Here is a 15,927-nt window from a genome sequence, read left to right as displayed (position 1 = left end):
TGTTCAATTGGTTTGTGTGTGAAAAATCCCCTATAATATCATGAGTAACACAAGATTCATTTGAATACCAAGAGAAACAAAGTATGACTGCATTAAGGAACAGTCCAGATAAGAGGTTTATTGGGCTTCTCTTGACTCTGAACATACTGAAGTAAAACTGCAAAGCGACATATTAAACACAACTTGCACCTTTATAGAAAGATCCTTGGCTATTTAAGTTAATAGTCAGGAGGCCTTGTATTGTCAAGCTGTGCTCTCTAAAGCTTGACACAGAAACCAAACCAGTCCTTCATATACCTTCTTTTGGAATAAGACAGTAGTGTTTCCAAAGATCCTTTTTCATCTTGGCATTCTATTACCACCCGGCAGAACAGTCTGTCAAAAGCCCTTAGGACTATGCCTGTGCTTTAAGAACAAGAGTAATATGTTTACCAAGAACTGATTAGCTCCAGCTCAACTACTAATCAAGGTGAAGATGAGTTAAAATTGAGCAAGAAAGACCAGCCCATCCTCTTCTTCAATCCCTGTACAACAAGGTCAAGTTGTGGAATGAGCTCTCTAAGGAGGTTCGCTTGGCACCTACATTATATGCTTTTAGATGCCAGGTGAAGACCTTTTTATTCTCCCAGTATTTTAACTGTCTGTAAATAAATTTTAACTTGGTGTTTTAAATTTGTAATTTTGCATTGCTGCTGTTTTTATCTGGTTGAGCTTTTATATTGTATTTTATATTATGGTTTTATACTGTTGTTTTATACTTTGAATGTTTTTAATTTTTGTGAACCGCCCAGAGAGCTCCGGCTATTGGGCGGTATAGAAATGTAATAAATAAATAAATAAAATAAATAAGTTGAATTCCAGGAATCCTGACTACAGTGACAGCTTTAGCAAGCTTGTTTAAGATGTCACACATTTTGTAAGCATATACTTGCAGAATTTGGTGGGCTGGCAGAAGCTGGATCCCGCTGGTAAACAGGGTACACATCGATGACTCTTTTCATGCGCCACATTTCCCAGCAGAACAAATTCTGTTGGGAAGAGGGGGCAAAGGCATGGCTCTTCTCATGTGCCCAGTTTTCCTGCAGATCAGAGTACTGGGAAAGAGGAAGAACAAGAGCAGCTAACCCTGTGCACCTGCTTTCCCAAAAGCTTCACTGGGAGCAGAATGAGGTCAACGTCTCTCCCTCTCCAGTGATCGTTAGCAGGGCTGCTGGGATGGGGTGGGCTTTAACCTCTCCCTCTTCCCAGCAGTCTGAATCAGGATGTGGAAGAAGTCTCATTCTCTCTCTCTCTACTATGTACCTCTCTCTCTCTCTCTTTCTCTTGATATATCCCTATCAGGAGTGCAAACTGTCTTTCAGCCTGAGAGACAAATTCCATTTCGGAGAAGCTTTCGAGGGCCACAGTCCTAACCACAGTGGTTAGGACTGAAGGCAAAAGGAGAAGAGCCAAAAATACTAACATGCATCAGCTTAAACCTTTTACTGCCAGTAACTAAGCCTCAGGAGAGGCATTTCAACCTTTCAGAAAGAGGAAAAACTGCACAAACGCTGGGAAACCACTGAACAATTTGGTTGGGGAAAGGGAGCCTGGCCATTTAGGTAAGGTTTGGTCTCTGGGCCTTGCTGACCCCTGGCTGCCTACCAATAACACATGTGATTTCAGAGCTGGACTAAGGCAACGCACTTCAGAAACCACATTATCACCCTTTCACAGTAAGGGTACAGTAACAGATCGAGCTGGAGCTGGGGAGGGGACACCATTATGTGCAGACAGGAAGTAGCTCTACTGAACTGAGACTTATGAGAGTATCAAACAAAGGATAAATGCTGAGGCATTTTGTGTCAGATTGCACATTTGTGGTCGAAGTTGCTTTTATGATTTTATTCTTTCACTCTCTTCTCTCCTTCTAAAACATGAATTGCACTCATTTGGCCAACTACTGTTTTCCTTCCTAAATGTAAATATTCTGCTTTTATTCTACAACCACAAGTTCAACTCCTAAGCCGTTTCCTTCTAGGCCCCTACCTCCTCAATCTAGCCTGCCTGCCTCTATCAGTTGTGGTAAATTATAGGGCAAGTAACAGCAAGAAGGATGGCCAGAGGTGTATAAGACTGGGTTAGGTTGTTTCCAATAATGTCACAACATACAAATGTAGAGAATTCTTTGTCTGCACTGAAACATTTTTCTACTTTTTAGTATGAACAGCCAACTTCTAAAATGTAGACCAAGTACTATTCTGGGTAAAGGTTATTCAGTGTTCTGCAATACATTTTCACACATTTGTAAATCCTAAACAGCTGTGTCTGGAGCCAATACTCGTAAGCTCAGAGAGGATAGTGCAAGGATCAGAACATAGATTTGATCTTTTGAGTATCTATTCTAAAACAGGATTGTGTGCTGGGAAACTCAATCAGTTTCCTCAGGAAACAAGCCAGCAAAGACCTTCTACAATTTAGACCTTCAAAGTGTTCTGAAAGCATAAACAGGCTCATTCAGCTGAAGAAAATGTTAACAATGTAAAATGATAAACACATTTATACCCAGCCCAATTGTGACACCTAGAGGACCAAAGAACAGTAGGGCTCATAAGAAAGAAACGTATCTTTTAAAATGTGTCAGGGCAGAAATGGCAATGCAACTAGGGTGTAGCATGCAAGTTATATAATCATGCTGCAAGTTATTGATTATATATGCAAAGCTCTGCAGCACTTAAAAGTGTTTTCATTTATTTATTTAAAATATTTCTTGGCCACATTTCACGGAAAGAGCCCTCTGAAGGCGACATATAACAGTAAAATTCACATAATAAAAACCAGCAAATGTAATAAAAACAGCAAACATTAAAAAAAAAAAAAAAAAAAAACGCTGGCATGAGACAAAACACACAAAACACAATTGCAGCTACAACCTAATCTGATAAAACATAATCAGGGGAAGGCCAAAGTAAAGTAGTAAGGTTTCAGGGCCTTCCTAAAAGCCTGCAACGATGGAGACTGGCAGACCCCGAATGGCTACTCATGCCAGACGTGAGGGCCCACTGCAGAAAAGACTCTCTTATGTATTTGCCCACCCCTCTCTTGCTGATCCGCAAGTGCAGGCTGGCTGATATGGGTGATGTAATTCAAGTACTTTGGTTCTAAATTGTTTAAGGCTTTAAAGGTAAAAACAACAACAACACTTTAATCTGGGCTCAGAAATACACTGACATCCAATGCAGTATAGGCATTATATGATCCGATTGCCTTGCCCCCACCAACACTCGGGTAGCTGAAGTTTCCAGACCAACTTCAAAGGCAGCTCCACACACAGTTCATTAAAGTAGTCCATGCTGGACATCACTAGCGCATGAATAATTGAGGTGAGGTCCATCCTCTCTAGATAGGTTGGTAACCAGCTGCAGCCCTAAGCTGGTAAAATGCACTTGTGGACACCACAACCACATGGGCTTCCCCCCCCCCCCCCAGTTAACACAAAATCCAGGAAGACTCCCAGACTATGCACTTGGTCTTTTAGGGGCAGTGCAACCCCATCTAAGACCAGCTGTAAACCTCCATCTAAAGTACCTGTTTTCCCAATCCACAGTACCTCCATCTTTTCTGCATAAAGTTTCAGCTTGTTTACCTTTATCCACCCCAAAACAGCCTCCAGAAACCAGTTCATGAGTTCAACAGCCTCCCTAGCAAGTGTTGATGGAAACATCCTCAGGCTGCACAAGCTGAAAGTCATCCATAACATGACTAGATTGTGCACTAGCCTCATCCACTGGATGACACTGGGCAAATACAATGGTGACAGAGAAGTAAGATTTCTTTGCCAGTAACACCACTACAGAATAAGCCCGCAAACGGATTCTTATCTGTGTTTGATTGTATTTATTAAAACTGTTCCATCATTTGTGCTGTAATCATCAACATAGTCACTTCGTCGCCTGCAGCTCCTCAGAATACCAAGAATTGACACTGTTCTATGACTATATTAAGGACATTTAGTGACATTTGAGAGTGATCATATCAATAGCACAGGTCATCCCCTTATTCCAAGCAGTGACTAGTACCTCGGCAAGACTGCCAGCTAAGCCTGCAGGAAAATTCCGAAGAGCCTTCAGAAATCTAGCCCCTGAGGATGGACCATCAAATTTGGTCCCATCCCTCCCTTGCATAGGTTAAAAGTAGCTTGAAGGTGAAAAGCAATCAGATAATGATCTGTCCATGCTATTGAAGTCACTACTATTTCCATCACCCACACACCATTTTCTCCCAATCCAACACAGAAAACCAAGCCCAATGTGTGTCCTGTCACATGCGTTGGGCAAGATATTATCTGAGACAGGGCCAGGGTTGACACAGTGGCCATGAAATCCTGAGTCATTCTTGTCAAGGTCACCTTGGCATGAATATTAAGGTCCCCCAAGCCTTGGAGTACTGAATACTGCACTCAGTCAGCTCGGGCAGGGAGAGTGTTAGGCAGTGGGGTGGGTGGTACACCAACAGAATCCCAGTCCTGTCAGGTGCCCAACACTAGATACAGGCACTCAAAACTGGGGTATCTGACCAGGGAGTGGGTGTACGTCCAAGATTACACCCACTCCCTGTGACCCCCCTGCCCCCAGTTGAGCTTGGTGTCACCCTCCCTGCCTTTTGTCAAGCTTTTTAGAGGGAAAGGGTCCATACCTAACCATGGGCCCTTGTGAGACACATAAGCCACACAGGGTTCCATCAATGGTGGGAATGAATTTTACTCAGTTGCTTCAAATAGTTCCTCCATAGACTGCTTGGTGACTCTGCCACTTTTCCTTGAAAAGCTACTCTGTATTTCAATTAAGAACATAAGAAGAGGTATGCTGGATCAGACCAAGGTTCCATCTAGTCCAGCATTCTCTTCACACAGTGGCCAACCAGCTGTCAACCAGGAACCCACAAGCAGGACATTGTGCAATAGCACCCTCTCACCCATATTCCCCAGCAACTTATATAGGCTTACTTAATTCTATTTCCTGCCCCCAACTAGCTAATCTTAAACGTTGCATACAATCATGATGGCAGGATTTTAGAAAGGGTGAACAACATACCCAGTGTGCAGAGGGTAAGGTGGTGGACCTAGGAATGCATGAACTGGAAATCTTAAAGGAAAAGACTCAAAACTAAGTTAGCAGTTCGTCTTGGCAGTACACTCTGGTCAAACTTTGGTCAAATTGTTTTTTTGAAGAGGTGCCCTAGCAGATTGTTAAAATCAGAATTATGTTGTTATTGTTTCTTCTTAGGGGAGAAGGAAGAATTCCATAGCTCTCTCCTCAAAAGCCAGGCCCTTTCACCACAGTGCCTTAGGCTAAAATTATTTTGCAAGGCTGCTACTTTGTTGTTCTGATTTTCCTTTTGAGTTTTTCATGGGTTCAAGTATTGTAACCTTGCCTCCTAGGCTGCAGTATGCTGTTCAAAAACAACAGTGACTACAAAGGTAGCTGCATTGCAGTGGTGAGAGAAGGAATTAAAGGATGCAGAGTTTGTAAAATATTCTGGGATTCTGGGAGACAAAATTGCTGTTTACATAGAAGAGAGTATTAGAAACTGCCATTATTTTTTGGCTTAAGATTCCCTTCCCTATACACTTCAAAAGAAACTAGAAAAGCATGCAGACTTCCTTGGCCTAAAAATAATACAGCAAAACCAAGCAAAGATTATTCTTTTGGGAAGACCCAAAAAGAAAGGCGTGACTGCAGCAAGGAGGAAAAGAGGAGTGGGAGGGGCTCTTACTTGTAACCAGGGTCCATGTGCTGCATATGGATGTTCCTCTGTAGCAAAGGCCCCTTCAACGCCTGTCGATACAAAAGTGATTGCTGTATCCCCTGTAATACTTTTGTATGTAAAGTGTCGTCCATGTAATAATCTGCCCCTGGAAGAGTAAATGTAAACACATGTAAATGCAATTTGGAAATCCACACTGCCTTCCCCATGTGGAATTCTGCCACATCACAAACACTAAACCCCTTAAGCCCCATAACTTTTACGCACATTACTCTAAGTCCACAGATTTAAAAAAAAAGTTATGGGTAAGGTGAATATCACCTAATGAATTCATAAGTGATTAAGCCTCTTGCTTACTATGGCCTTGGGTTAAAAAAACCCTATGTAATTTATCTTGCACATAAGTTCCAATATTCACAAGCATATTGTAGCCTCATAGGCTTGTACCATAGGAAAAGCAACACCCAAACCTCTGTGAGTGGATGTAAGGAGAGGCCTAAGTGAAAGCAATTCTACATCTGACTACATTTTTGTGCTCTACTCACTTCTCACTCTTCCTCACTAACTGTAACACATGATCCTCCATAAAGCAAACCAGAGCTCTTTGAGTAGCAAATCAAGATGTTATGTGTGGGCTAGAACATTTTCAAAGGCTTCAAGGCAAATTATTACTTTCTTTTTTAGAATTTTAAGCACTAAATACAAGGAAAAAGACAGTATAATCTCACTGATTAATAAGAGTCATGTGAAACATTCAGATACACAAAAGGTTCAGATAAACATGACTCCAAGCCCTATTGATGGCCTAGAATTATGACAACCAGAAACTGGTGACAACTGAAGTTTATGTAGGAAAAGAGAACTGATGCAAAAAGGTAATCAAAGGCCTTGGTTATACTCAGACACCTCTGAAGTCAGGAGAATGTTTGCCACTTCAGTTTATTGTCTGTTGCATAATGGACTACAAGGCAACTTTTGCGAAGAACATTTTTTTTAAATCAAAAGTGCTAGTTGTATCTTCTAAAAGTGAAGCAGCTTAAGCCTTGACTTTCTAGGGCTCAACTTTTCCAAATACAATTTTGTACCATACAGGCATGTATGCAATACATTATAATTAGTGTGTATATTCAGAAATGAGTGTCACATAGACAATGCCTTGTGAATATATTCGTACTAGCCTTTGAGTCTGAAGATAGCTTGCATGTAGCAATGCCCAAAAGACAGTTGCTATAGTGTGGTCTTTACAGGAAGGCTAAAGTTCCATTCACCTTAAACAAAGAGGAATTAATGCTCCTGATTCTTGGTTGAATTTTAGGTGCACACTTTCAAGCTGTCTTGTGCGAATCAACTCATGAGGAATAATTGCTGCTGAGCTCTCACTTTCCAGACTGTCCTTGCGACTCCTAAGGGAAAGCAAAACATAGGTGTTTAGGGGGCAAGATCAATACCTTGTTTTACATTAGTTGTGTGGAAAGAAGAAAGTTGTGCCTGAGCATGGCAAAAACTGTATCTTAGAAGAAGGCAAAACAAGAAACATGGCAGTATATAGCTAAGAGTACATCATTTTCTGCCCTCCAACTTCATATTCCAAGTTATCAAACATCATTTTGTTTCAGTGTCTCCTTTTAATATAGCCCATATGACTTAAAGATCTCATCCTTTCAGTCTAGGATCCAAATACAGGCTCTGCTAGTTCTACAAAAATATTATTTATTTCAGACTGCAATAAAGGGAGTACTTGTTAAAAAAAGCTATGCAACTACCATGCCTGAATGCTGAGGTATACAGGAGCAATGTTCAGGCTAAGAAATCCATACACATTTCACAGAATAGATGGCATCTTTCCCTTCAACATTATTTTTTTAATAAAGCATTCTGTGTAATTTTTACATGTACAGCACACATTGTAAGCCACAAGTTAAGTTTATATTCTGTCATGCAATGGACAAAATTTTCGGGAAGATATGAATAGACACATATATATAGCTTTATATAATCCAATACAACTACTTTAATACTTTACTTGCTTAGAGTATACAGAGAAAGTCAAATTCCATAGACAAATGAACATCAGCTCAGGAAAAGGTATGTTAGGACAACAAATGAATTCCTTTCTGTCTGTGGCAGACAGTCTTAATGAGATGGCATTAAGTCACACCTCCAGAAATTTCAGCAAGGAGAGTGATTTGGTTGTCTGTTGTATGAGGGAATGCTCTTCCCACGCTGCCAAGAGTTTTCCAGAGATATAAACATTGACCTATCACAATGCACACAGAATACATTGAATAACACACACTACACATTATGTGTTAAGCAGTGTTAGAGATATCCAATACAGATACTGCAGGCTAGCAGCTGCATATTGGTGTATGCATACAGAAATTTGCAAATAATCTGAGAGAATGTCTCACATAGCCCAAATGTAGCAATGAATTCTATAAGGTTCCAGAGGATGACTGAAAATAAATATTCATAAGATTGTGTCTTCATAGTAAAAGACTTCGTAGTGGGATACTCAGACCAATCTTCCTAAAGAACCTTTGTTGCACAGCCTAGACTAGGGATGTCAAACTCTTTCAGTCCAAGGACTGAATTCAATTTCATAGAAACTCTTGGGGTCTGCATTCTAGTGATGGGTGAGGTCGAAGCCAAAGGAGGAGGGGCGGGAGCAAAATTGCAGCATATTTTAGCTTAAAGCTCTTACTGCCAGTAACAAAGCAATTAGGAGAGGCATTTCAATGTTTTAGAACGGGGAGAAAACCCCTGCAAAAGCTGGGAAACCATCCAATGATTGGCAGGTTGGGGGAAAGGAAATGAGGCTAGGGGAAAGGGGTATGGCCATTTGGGAAAACCCAGAGGACCGGATTGGGACCCCAGGTGGGTCACATTTAGCCCACCAGTATGAAGTGCAACATCCCTGGCCTAGACAAATTCCATCACCAATGGCAAAGGAACATTGGAAACTGCCTTATACGGAGTCAAACATTGGTTCTTCTAAGACTAGTATTGCCGACAATGACTGGCAGCAACTCTCCAGGATTTTAGCCAGGAGTTTTTTCAGCCCTATCTGGAGATACTGGGGATTGAAATGTAAACAATCTTGTAGCCAATTTTATCATCATGGAGATCTACGATGAGTGTTAGAAGCTATCCTTTCAGATGGGTTTTGTTGATAAATGATGTCCCCAAATACAACTATGGAGGAGGGAGATACCAAGGAAAAATACTAGTGTGCATGTCAATACCTGGTATTGATCCAAACAAACCTGCACACGCAAAGGCACTTGAAGATGAGATAAACCTTATTAAGTTGTACTCTAAATGTCTGATTAACTTAAAAGAAAAATATTAAACACTGTTACATGGAACAATTCAAAATAGTTCTTGTTATGAATAGTTTTTTAAAAAAAATATCACATATATAGATAGATCACTACACAATCAGCTGGTTGTCCACATGCAAGGTATGTACAGCCTTGTAGCTGCTTCTTTCAGGTTATCCAGCCTTGACAAGCCTGCTCATGATCATTTCCAGAAGCCTGGTTTTGTAAAACTTTCCAATCCTTCCTCTGTACTCCTGGCCAGTTTCCCAAGGGCACACAATCCCAATCATAAGGATCACAAGACCTAAGCCAGGAGAAGTTGTATTAATTCCAACCTCCCTATCTGATGCTAGCCATTCTGGATGAGAAGGATGACCTAAAGGATTATGATATCAGGTTGAAAGATTTTACTGTAGACTGAGCATGTGTTGGTTTCTGCCTCAGAAGAACTACTTGCTTCAAGTATTTCCCTCTTTGTAATCAAAGGGCGCCTCTTTAGAAAGGATGAAATCTCCCCTGAAAATTGTGAGGTAAGATGTAGGCAAAATTAAAAGTGATTTCATCTAAGGAAACCCTGGCTAGAAGTACAGTGGTTGATTGATACTAGGCTACCATTTCATTGCTGCTGTTATATGGGTCATAGTACAATTCAAAAAGTTCAGATTCCTGTTACATTTTTTACTCCTCTCAAATGTTTTCAGTCTAGATAGGATGCAAACTATGTTGCAGAGCTAAATAGGTGGGACTTTTAAAAAACACTACCACGGCACAGAGCAGACTCTGAAGAATGCATTTTACAGTTCATTTATTTTATAACAACATCCAATCCGACTTTTAGCTAAACTTTCTTGATCTTTCATGTGCATTAAGCAGAATTAGGCTACTACTGAAAAGTTACAAATATTAGATCCTTGAAAGGGGCATATTACACTCTTCCTACGTTCTCAAGTTCCAAGTTAAGAAGTCAAGATAACAGAGCTTATGGACACTGGAGCCAACCTGTTTTTACTGTAAGTGTGCAAGACTAAGCATCAATCTTAGCACTAAAGAAATGAGTCAGGAGAATTCACGCCTATAGGACAGTGGTGGGAAGCTTTGGAGGGTTGGGGGCCTGCATTGGCCACCCTGGAAACCTGTTAAGATTGCATTATTGGGAAGTTGCAAGCTCTTAGCATTAGGTTTCAGTCATTTAAGGAAGAGAGTATCATTGTATTTTTGCATGAGGCCCACTGCTGAGAGACTCCTAATCTACTGCTAGAGCTCCAGGTCACAATGGAAATAACTGTCCATTTATAGTTAGCTGAGCTTGCTTGTTTACTTCTATTGCTATCCAAATACCCCAGACTGAATTGTTCTTATCATAAATTGTGCTATAGCATAAACTTTCCCTTTGCCTAGCCCTAATCAGAGGATCTTGATCAGTCAACTTGCTGAGAAAGGAGTTGCTAAACAGCTTTTGCCAGAGTGAGAGTTAACTGCAGATGAAGAACAAATGCCATGTCGTCAAGAAGCAGTGCGATGGACCCAGATTTGATGTATTTGCGTCTACGAAATATCATGAAATTGATGGCATACATAATGCTGTATAAAGGTGCTCTGCAGTTTTGGAAGCCAGTACTTGTTTCTGGCAATAGGCTAGCTGCCCTGGTACTGGTGACCTGGTTTGCACACAACGGCAATTCCTGGAATCTCACAAATTGCAAAAATCTAGTGGGAGTGAGCAAGCGTGCTGCCTCTGGCATGCTCATCACTTCTTCTTTCAATTAACTTACAATTGCCCAGTTCAGAGGTTGGCAGCATGATGTCTGAACCCAGACACTCTGGGTTGTTTAGGGTTTAAGCAACCCAGAATTAACTCAATGTTTGTTGTTGGGTTAACTCTGGGTTGTTTAATCCTTAAGCAACCCAGGGCGCCCTGGTTCAGATGTCACAATAAAAATCTACAACTGTAGGCTGTTAATTGATGAGAACAGAAATGGCAGACTTACTCACTCCTATTCGACCACAACGAGTCATAGATTGCGAACTGGCTCATTGTATGCTTTATCATGTATTTGATCAAAAACCAACCATTAAATCCCAATGTTAATTCTGAACTTCTATAAACCAGTCCACTAGCATAGCTATGGATATTTAAGTTTATGTTGCTTTAGAATAATGAGAACAGTTCGAGATTTAAAAGTATATGAACTTTCCATAAACTCTTTACTGCTGTCCCAAATTCTGCCTGCCCCAATATTCCAGGAGTCTGCTCATTTGCCCTGAAATTCATCCCGTCTCATTTCCTGGCGTGACCACATCCTGTTGAGCTTCTTCTTCAGACCAAAGGCCTGGAATGAGCTCCTCCAAATCTATCTTTGACTGAGACATATTGGCTCTGGCTCTTGACACTAGATTTTCTTTACTATGTGACTGTGGAAGCTTAGAGTCCTCCATCTATTTTGTTTCTGAAATGAAACCCCTTCTCTTTGCATTGCAAGTTCTTAAGAATGGGAGGATACTGGCAGGGCCACCCACATATTAGATTTTCAATAACCTACGCTAAGCTGAATAAAGAACCAAGTGTGCAGGAGATTTTCACATTCTTTTAGCATGAATGAAAATCCATGCCTGGCCCTTGGGAAACAGGACAACCCAGATGAAGGAGTGATGGAATTCATAGCCTTTTAAAAAAAAGTAAGGGGGGGGAGAGAATCAAGAACTCTTTATTGCACCTTCTTTTGTCTACAAATTGTAGCTTTAAAAAGCCAGCTTTTATTTCCAGTATTTGTTATTTTCATTTTTATGGCCACCCTTCATCTTGGCTCCCCCCTCCCCTGCCCCACTGCCTCCTTTAACCAGATGCATTTAGCAAAAGATGGTGCAAGTTTTTATTTTTTACAATTAAGGTTGCACTAACTTGCATATAAAAATATAAGTGTCTCCACCAGACTGAATGCTTCATCCAACCAACACAAATAATTCATGCTTCTCAGTTTGCATCTAGAAAAAAGAAAAACCTGACAAAAGCCAGGGCTGCTGTGTTAGGAGAGGGAGAGCATTTGAATGAGAGCAGTGTGCCGGAAATGCCCCAGTTTGAAGACTGCATATCTAGCATTTTATAGAACTGGAGGGGAATCTGAGATTAAAGCTCATTCCCAAGTGATTGAAGGATTGTGGGAGGTGTAAGTGTGGGCAGTTGTCAGATTAATTCTTTAGATGATTAAATTCTTTTTGTTTCTTTAAAGCTGTTTGTAGTCATGTTTGAAGTCTCTTCATTCTGAGCGAGTGTAATGCAGCAGTTACCAAGGTGACTTTTGCTGACTTTCAACTATTTCTTCCCTCATCTTCTGTTCTTACCAACAGCCAGAATTGGTTTCTAAATCTTGTGAATTGAGATGAACAACTGTGCTGTTAGCCGCAATGCTGTTAGCTGCAGCCATATTAGAATTTAAAAGCTGGGCTTGTGCAGCACACTTGGCCAAGCTGATAATCTGCAGCAAACCCACAAACTGCAGCATCTCCCCAACATTAATATATGCAAAAGGTCTGAGGAAGCAACAAGTCAAAGCATGCTATGGCCACATACACGAACTTGCAAACTCACTACCTTTGGCCCTCTTGCCACATTAGAGATGGGCACCTGCAGCTGGGGGCTGATCAGTATCAATCCTTAGGGCTTGTGCAGAGATTCCAACAGCTGCTTGCTACATAAAGTTTAACCACTCCACTTGTTTTTTTTTAAAAAAGCAAGCCATATTCACAGAAACTACTACTTATACAGAACTCCTTGCAAAGCTTTTTATAGCGTTCAGGAATGTAATCTGATTTTATATTAAAAGGTGCAACAAATAGGCCAGACAGATCTTTGAACTTTTGTCACCAGCTCTAAAACCTTTCATCCCACTATGCATCCATTTTCACCACTAATTTTGTTTATCTTGCATGTTTACACTAAGGGGCCATTTGGATACAACTCCAAACTATGGCATTACATGGGAGTCACAGACTAACATGTTCCCTTCTCTATCTCCCCTTCTAATTTCCTCTTTTGCAGCAAATCATGGTCTGCTACTTTATCCAATCCAGGCTGCTTTTTAAAATTTGCTATTTTATCCATCCCAAGCCAAAGTTTGTCTGCAAACCAGAATTGAAAGCCATGATAAAGCTAATACTTGTTTGCATTCCTGTGTAATGGTGAACTAAGGTTTGCTGCAATAGAGGTCAGAGAAGGAATCTCCGCATATGAATTAAAGGTCTGCTCATATAATGCCAAACCAGTTAGGGGTTACATTTGAACTGGCTCTATAGCCTTCACCCCCTGATGCCTCTAACAAGGTCCATTTGATGTAATAGGTAATTAATTCAGGAGTAGGGAAATGAGAATTGCATAACATCAGTAGAGTGTAACACACACATACTGCAACAAAGCAGTGTGAAAGCTGTTTTGCTCTGTTTCAGAACTTGTTCTTAAACTGTCTTGTAGGATGAAGTTGTACATATCATCTATACCTCAATTTTGCCATATCATAGTTGAGGAAGCAGTGGGTAGTATCCAACTGTGCCCCAGCAGTAATGACATTCCACTAGCATAAAGCAATGCTTGTGGAATGTAACTAGCATTTGCTAGGGTAATGGAGGAAAAGCGCCCATTTGCTGCTGAATTGCCCTACTCTCACTAACCTAATGTAACATCACAGGAGCACAAATGGATGTTAGAATCATCCTAACTAAAGAAATGGATTTCCAAGTCACATGATAACAGCTTAATTTCTAATCCTGTTTTGACTTGCCGTGGTTCCGGGTTGCTCTGTCTTTTCTTTATTATATGCTTTACTTATGATACACAACTGCCATCATTCCTCATAATTTGATATGCTGACTAGGGCCACTAGTTGCCCACCCTTGTTCTATCCCAAACACTTATTCGCTAGCGAAATAAGCTTGGAATCAAACTATTTGAGAGGCTTAGCATAACACAGTTTAAGAGAGTACTGTGTGGTCTGTCTGACCTTACTTTCTGCATGTTAGTTACTCATACCACTTGCCTTTAGGCAAAAATACCATGTCACCAGGAGCTATGATTTTTTAAAAAATACAATATTGGGAAACCTGTCCACAGGCAGTTCTCCAATTACTAGGCTAATGAGAAGAGAAGCTACATTAGAAGCAGCAATAACTCTCTTTAATATGCTTTGAAGGGTTTAGGACCACACACAATGCAAGATTTATTTCTCCAGTGGGGATCCAGTGGTCAGTTTAAAGTTTATAGACCTAATAACATGTGCTACTGAGCTTGGCAAAACCAGGGACCAAACCAGTATTGTAACAATGGTGGCCAAAGCTAGATACTTCAGATCAACTGTCTGGGGGGAAAAACTCCTTTAAAAAAAGAAAACCTGAAGATGTTAACAGCCTCTTTACTCATATTAAAAATGCAGAGAAAATGTAGACAACCTAGTTTCTTTCTAGAAATCTCCTTTGAGATAAACTGAAATGGTAATTAAAATTAATCATGTATCTTGTGTTCATGGTAACCCACTGCCTGCTACATTTACATAGTAATTTGTCCTTCATATAGTATTTCCAATCTCTGCTTGCGATGGATGCAGGGGACTCAGAGAAGGGAAACTGATCTTTGTGACTGTTTGCTTCCAGCAGCAAGCTGACCACAGAGATGGATCCTATGACCTGGTTTGCACATAACAACAACCCATTGTTAAACAACCCATGGGTTGTCGTGCATGAGTGGGAGAGAGCAAACATCCTGCCTCCTGAGCATCTGCCATTTCCACTTTGCTCAACAATCTACATTCATTACCTACGTTCAGCTTATTCATAGGTTGTTGAGCATGATGTACAAACCCAGGCCAATTTGCTGTTGGGTTAACTGCTAGGTTATTTAGCCCCTAAGCAACATACCAGTCTGAGTTTGCATATAACGCTCAACAACCTACGAGACAATTATACGATTTTGATTAAAAGCGGAAGTGGCCCTGCATGCAGCGCTCCCGCTCTCCCCCACTCGTCCCTGAGAGCCCATGGTTTAACCCACAGGGTGTCGTTATGTGTGAACTGCCCCTCTGTCACTTCTGTTGGGCCAAGGGCATCTGGTAAAATGGCAAGACTCCATGTCACCACTAATTTACTTCTCTTTCTTAAAAGAACAACCACTTTAAGGCAGAAGGGATATAGTAAGACACAAGTGCAACCTGAAATAAAATGTTGCAGTATATTCTTCCTCCTACAACTTGCTCCTGCTTACGGCTCCAGCCAGATGGGAAAAATAACACCTAAACCTGAGTAATTATGCCTTCCCCAAGAGCACAAATTAAGTCCCTGTTAGAGACAAGACTCAAATCCAGTTTTATCCACTCTTTCAAACACCATCCTAGAAATTATTTTTATTTTCACACTGATGTAATGCTAGCATGTTGCCATATTAGCAAGACAAACTCTGAACCAGCAGCTGTTGCCTTCTCGCCTAGGTGATAGGTCTTGGTAAAGGAGCAAGTAAAAACAAAATTAAATATTTCTACTGAAACTATAGAAAAGCTAGTATAGAATATTAGTTCTATGAGTGCACTGTAAATCTCAGTTCAGCCATGAACTTCCTGGATGTCCTCAAGTAAGCCACTATTTCTCAACCCTCGTCATTTCTACTTCTGGCCTATCATACAGGGTTGCTGTAAGTTTACTTTGATAATGCATATGAAGCACTTTGGACACTTACACAGAAGTCAGAAAAAAGCATAGGGCATATGATAAGTGACACACCTCAGTTTGGAGGATGGCCTCCTCGAGCATCATTAACCCGTGCATTCAATCTAACTATCCCCAGCCCAAACCAAAATATAGTGCAGTTTGTTGATTATGCAAC

At 40.7% G+C, this 15,927-nt stretch overlaps 1 protein-coding gene across 4 annotated transcripts in view; it reads right to left on the bottom strand.

Annotated features, from left to right (window-relative positions):
• SUFU (SUFU negative regulator of hedgehog signaling) overlaps nucleotides 1-15,927 on the bottom strand; it is an 86,722-nt gene that overhangs the window by 30,585 nt on the left and 40,210 nt on the right. For 3 of the 4 annotated variants that reach the window (XM_063132567.1, XM_063132568.1, XM_063132569.1), the window contains 2 exons: nucleotides 7,014-7,148; nucleotides 5,755-5,893 (listed from right to left, as the gene is read on the bottom strand). In XM_063132567.1, the coding sequence (XP_062988637.1) occupies nucleotides 5,755-5,893; nucleotides 7,014-7,148 (274 nt within the window). The remainder of the gene's footprint in view (nucleotides 1-5,754; nucleotides 5,894-7,013; nucleotides 7,149-15,927) is intronic. The other variant, XM_063132570.1, reaches the window with a different exon arrangement.

The sequence above is a fragment of the Elgaria multicarinata genome, chromosome 8 (assembly GCF_023053635.1).
Source record: "Elgaria multicarinata webbii isolate HBS135686 ecotype San Diego chromosome 8, rElgMul1.1.pri, whole genome shotgun sequence".
NCBI lineage: Eukaryota > Metazoa > Chordata > Lepidosauria > Squamata > Anguidae > Elgaria > Elgaria multicarinata.
Note: the sequence above shows the minus strand (reverse complement) of the source record. Positions and strands in the feature narration are given on the sequence as shown.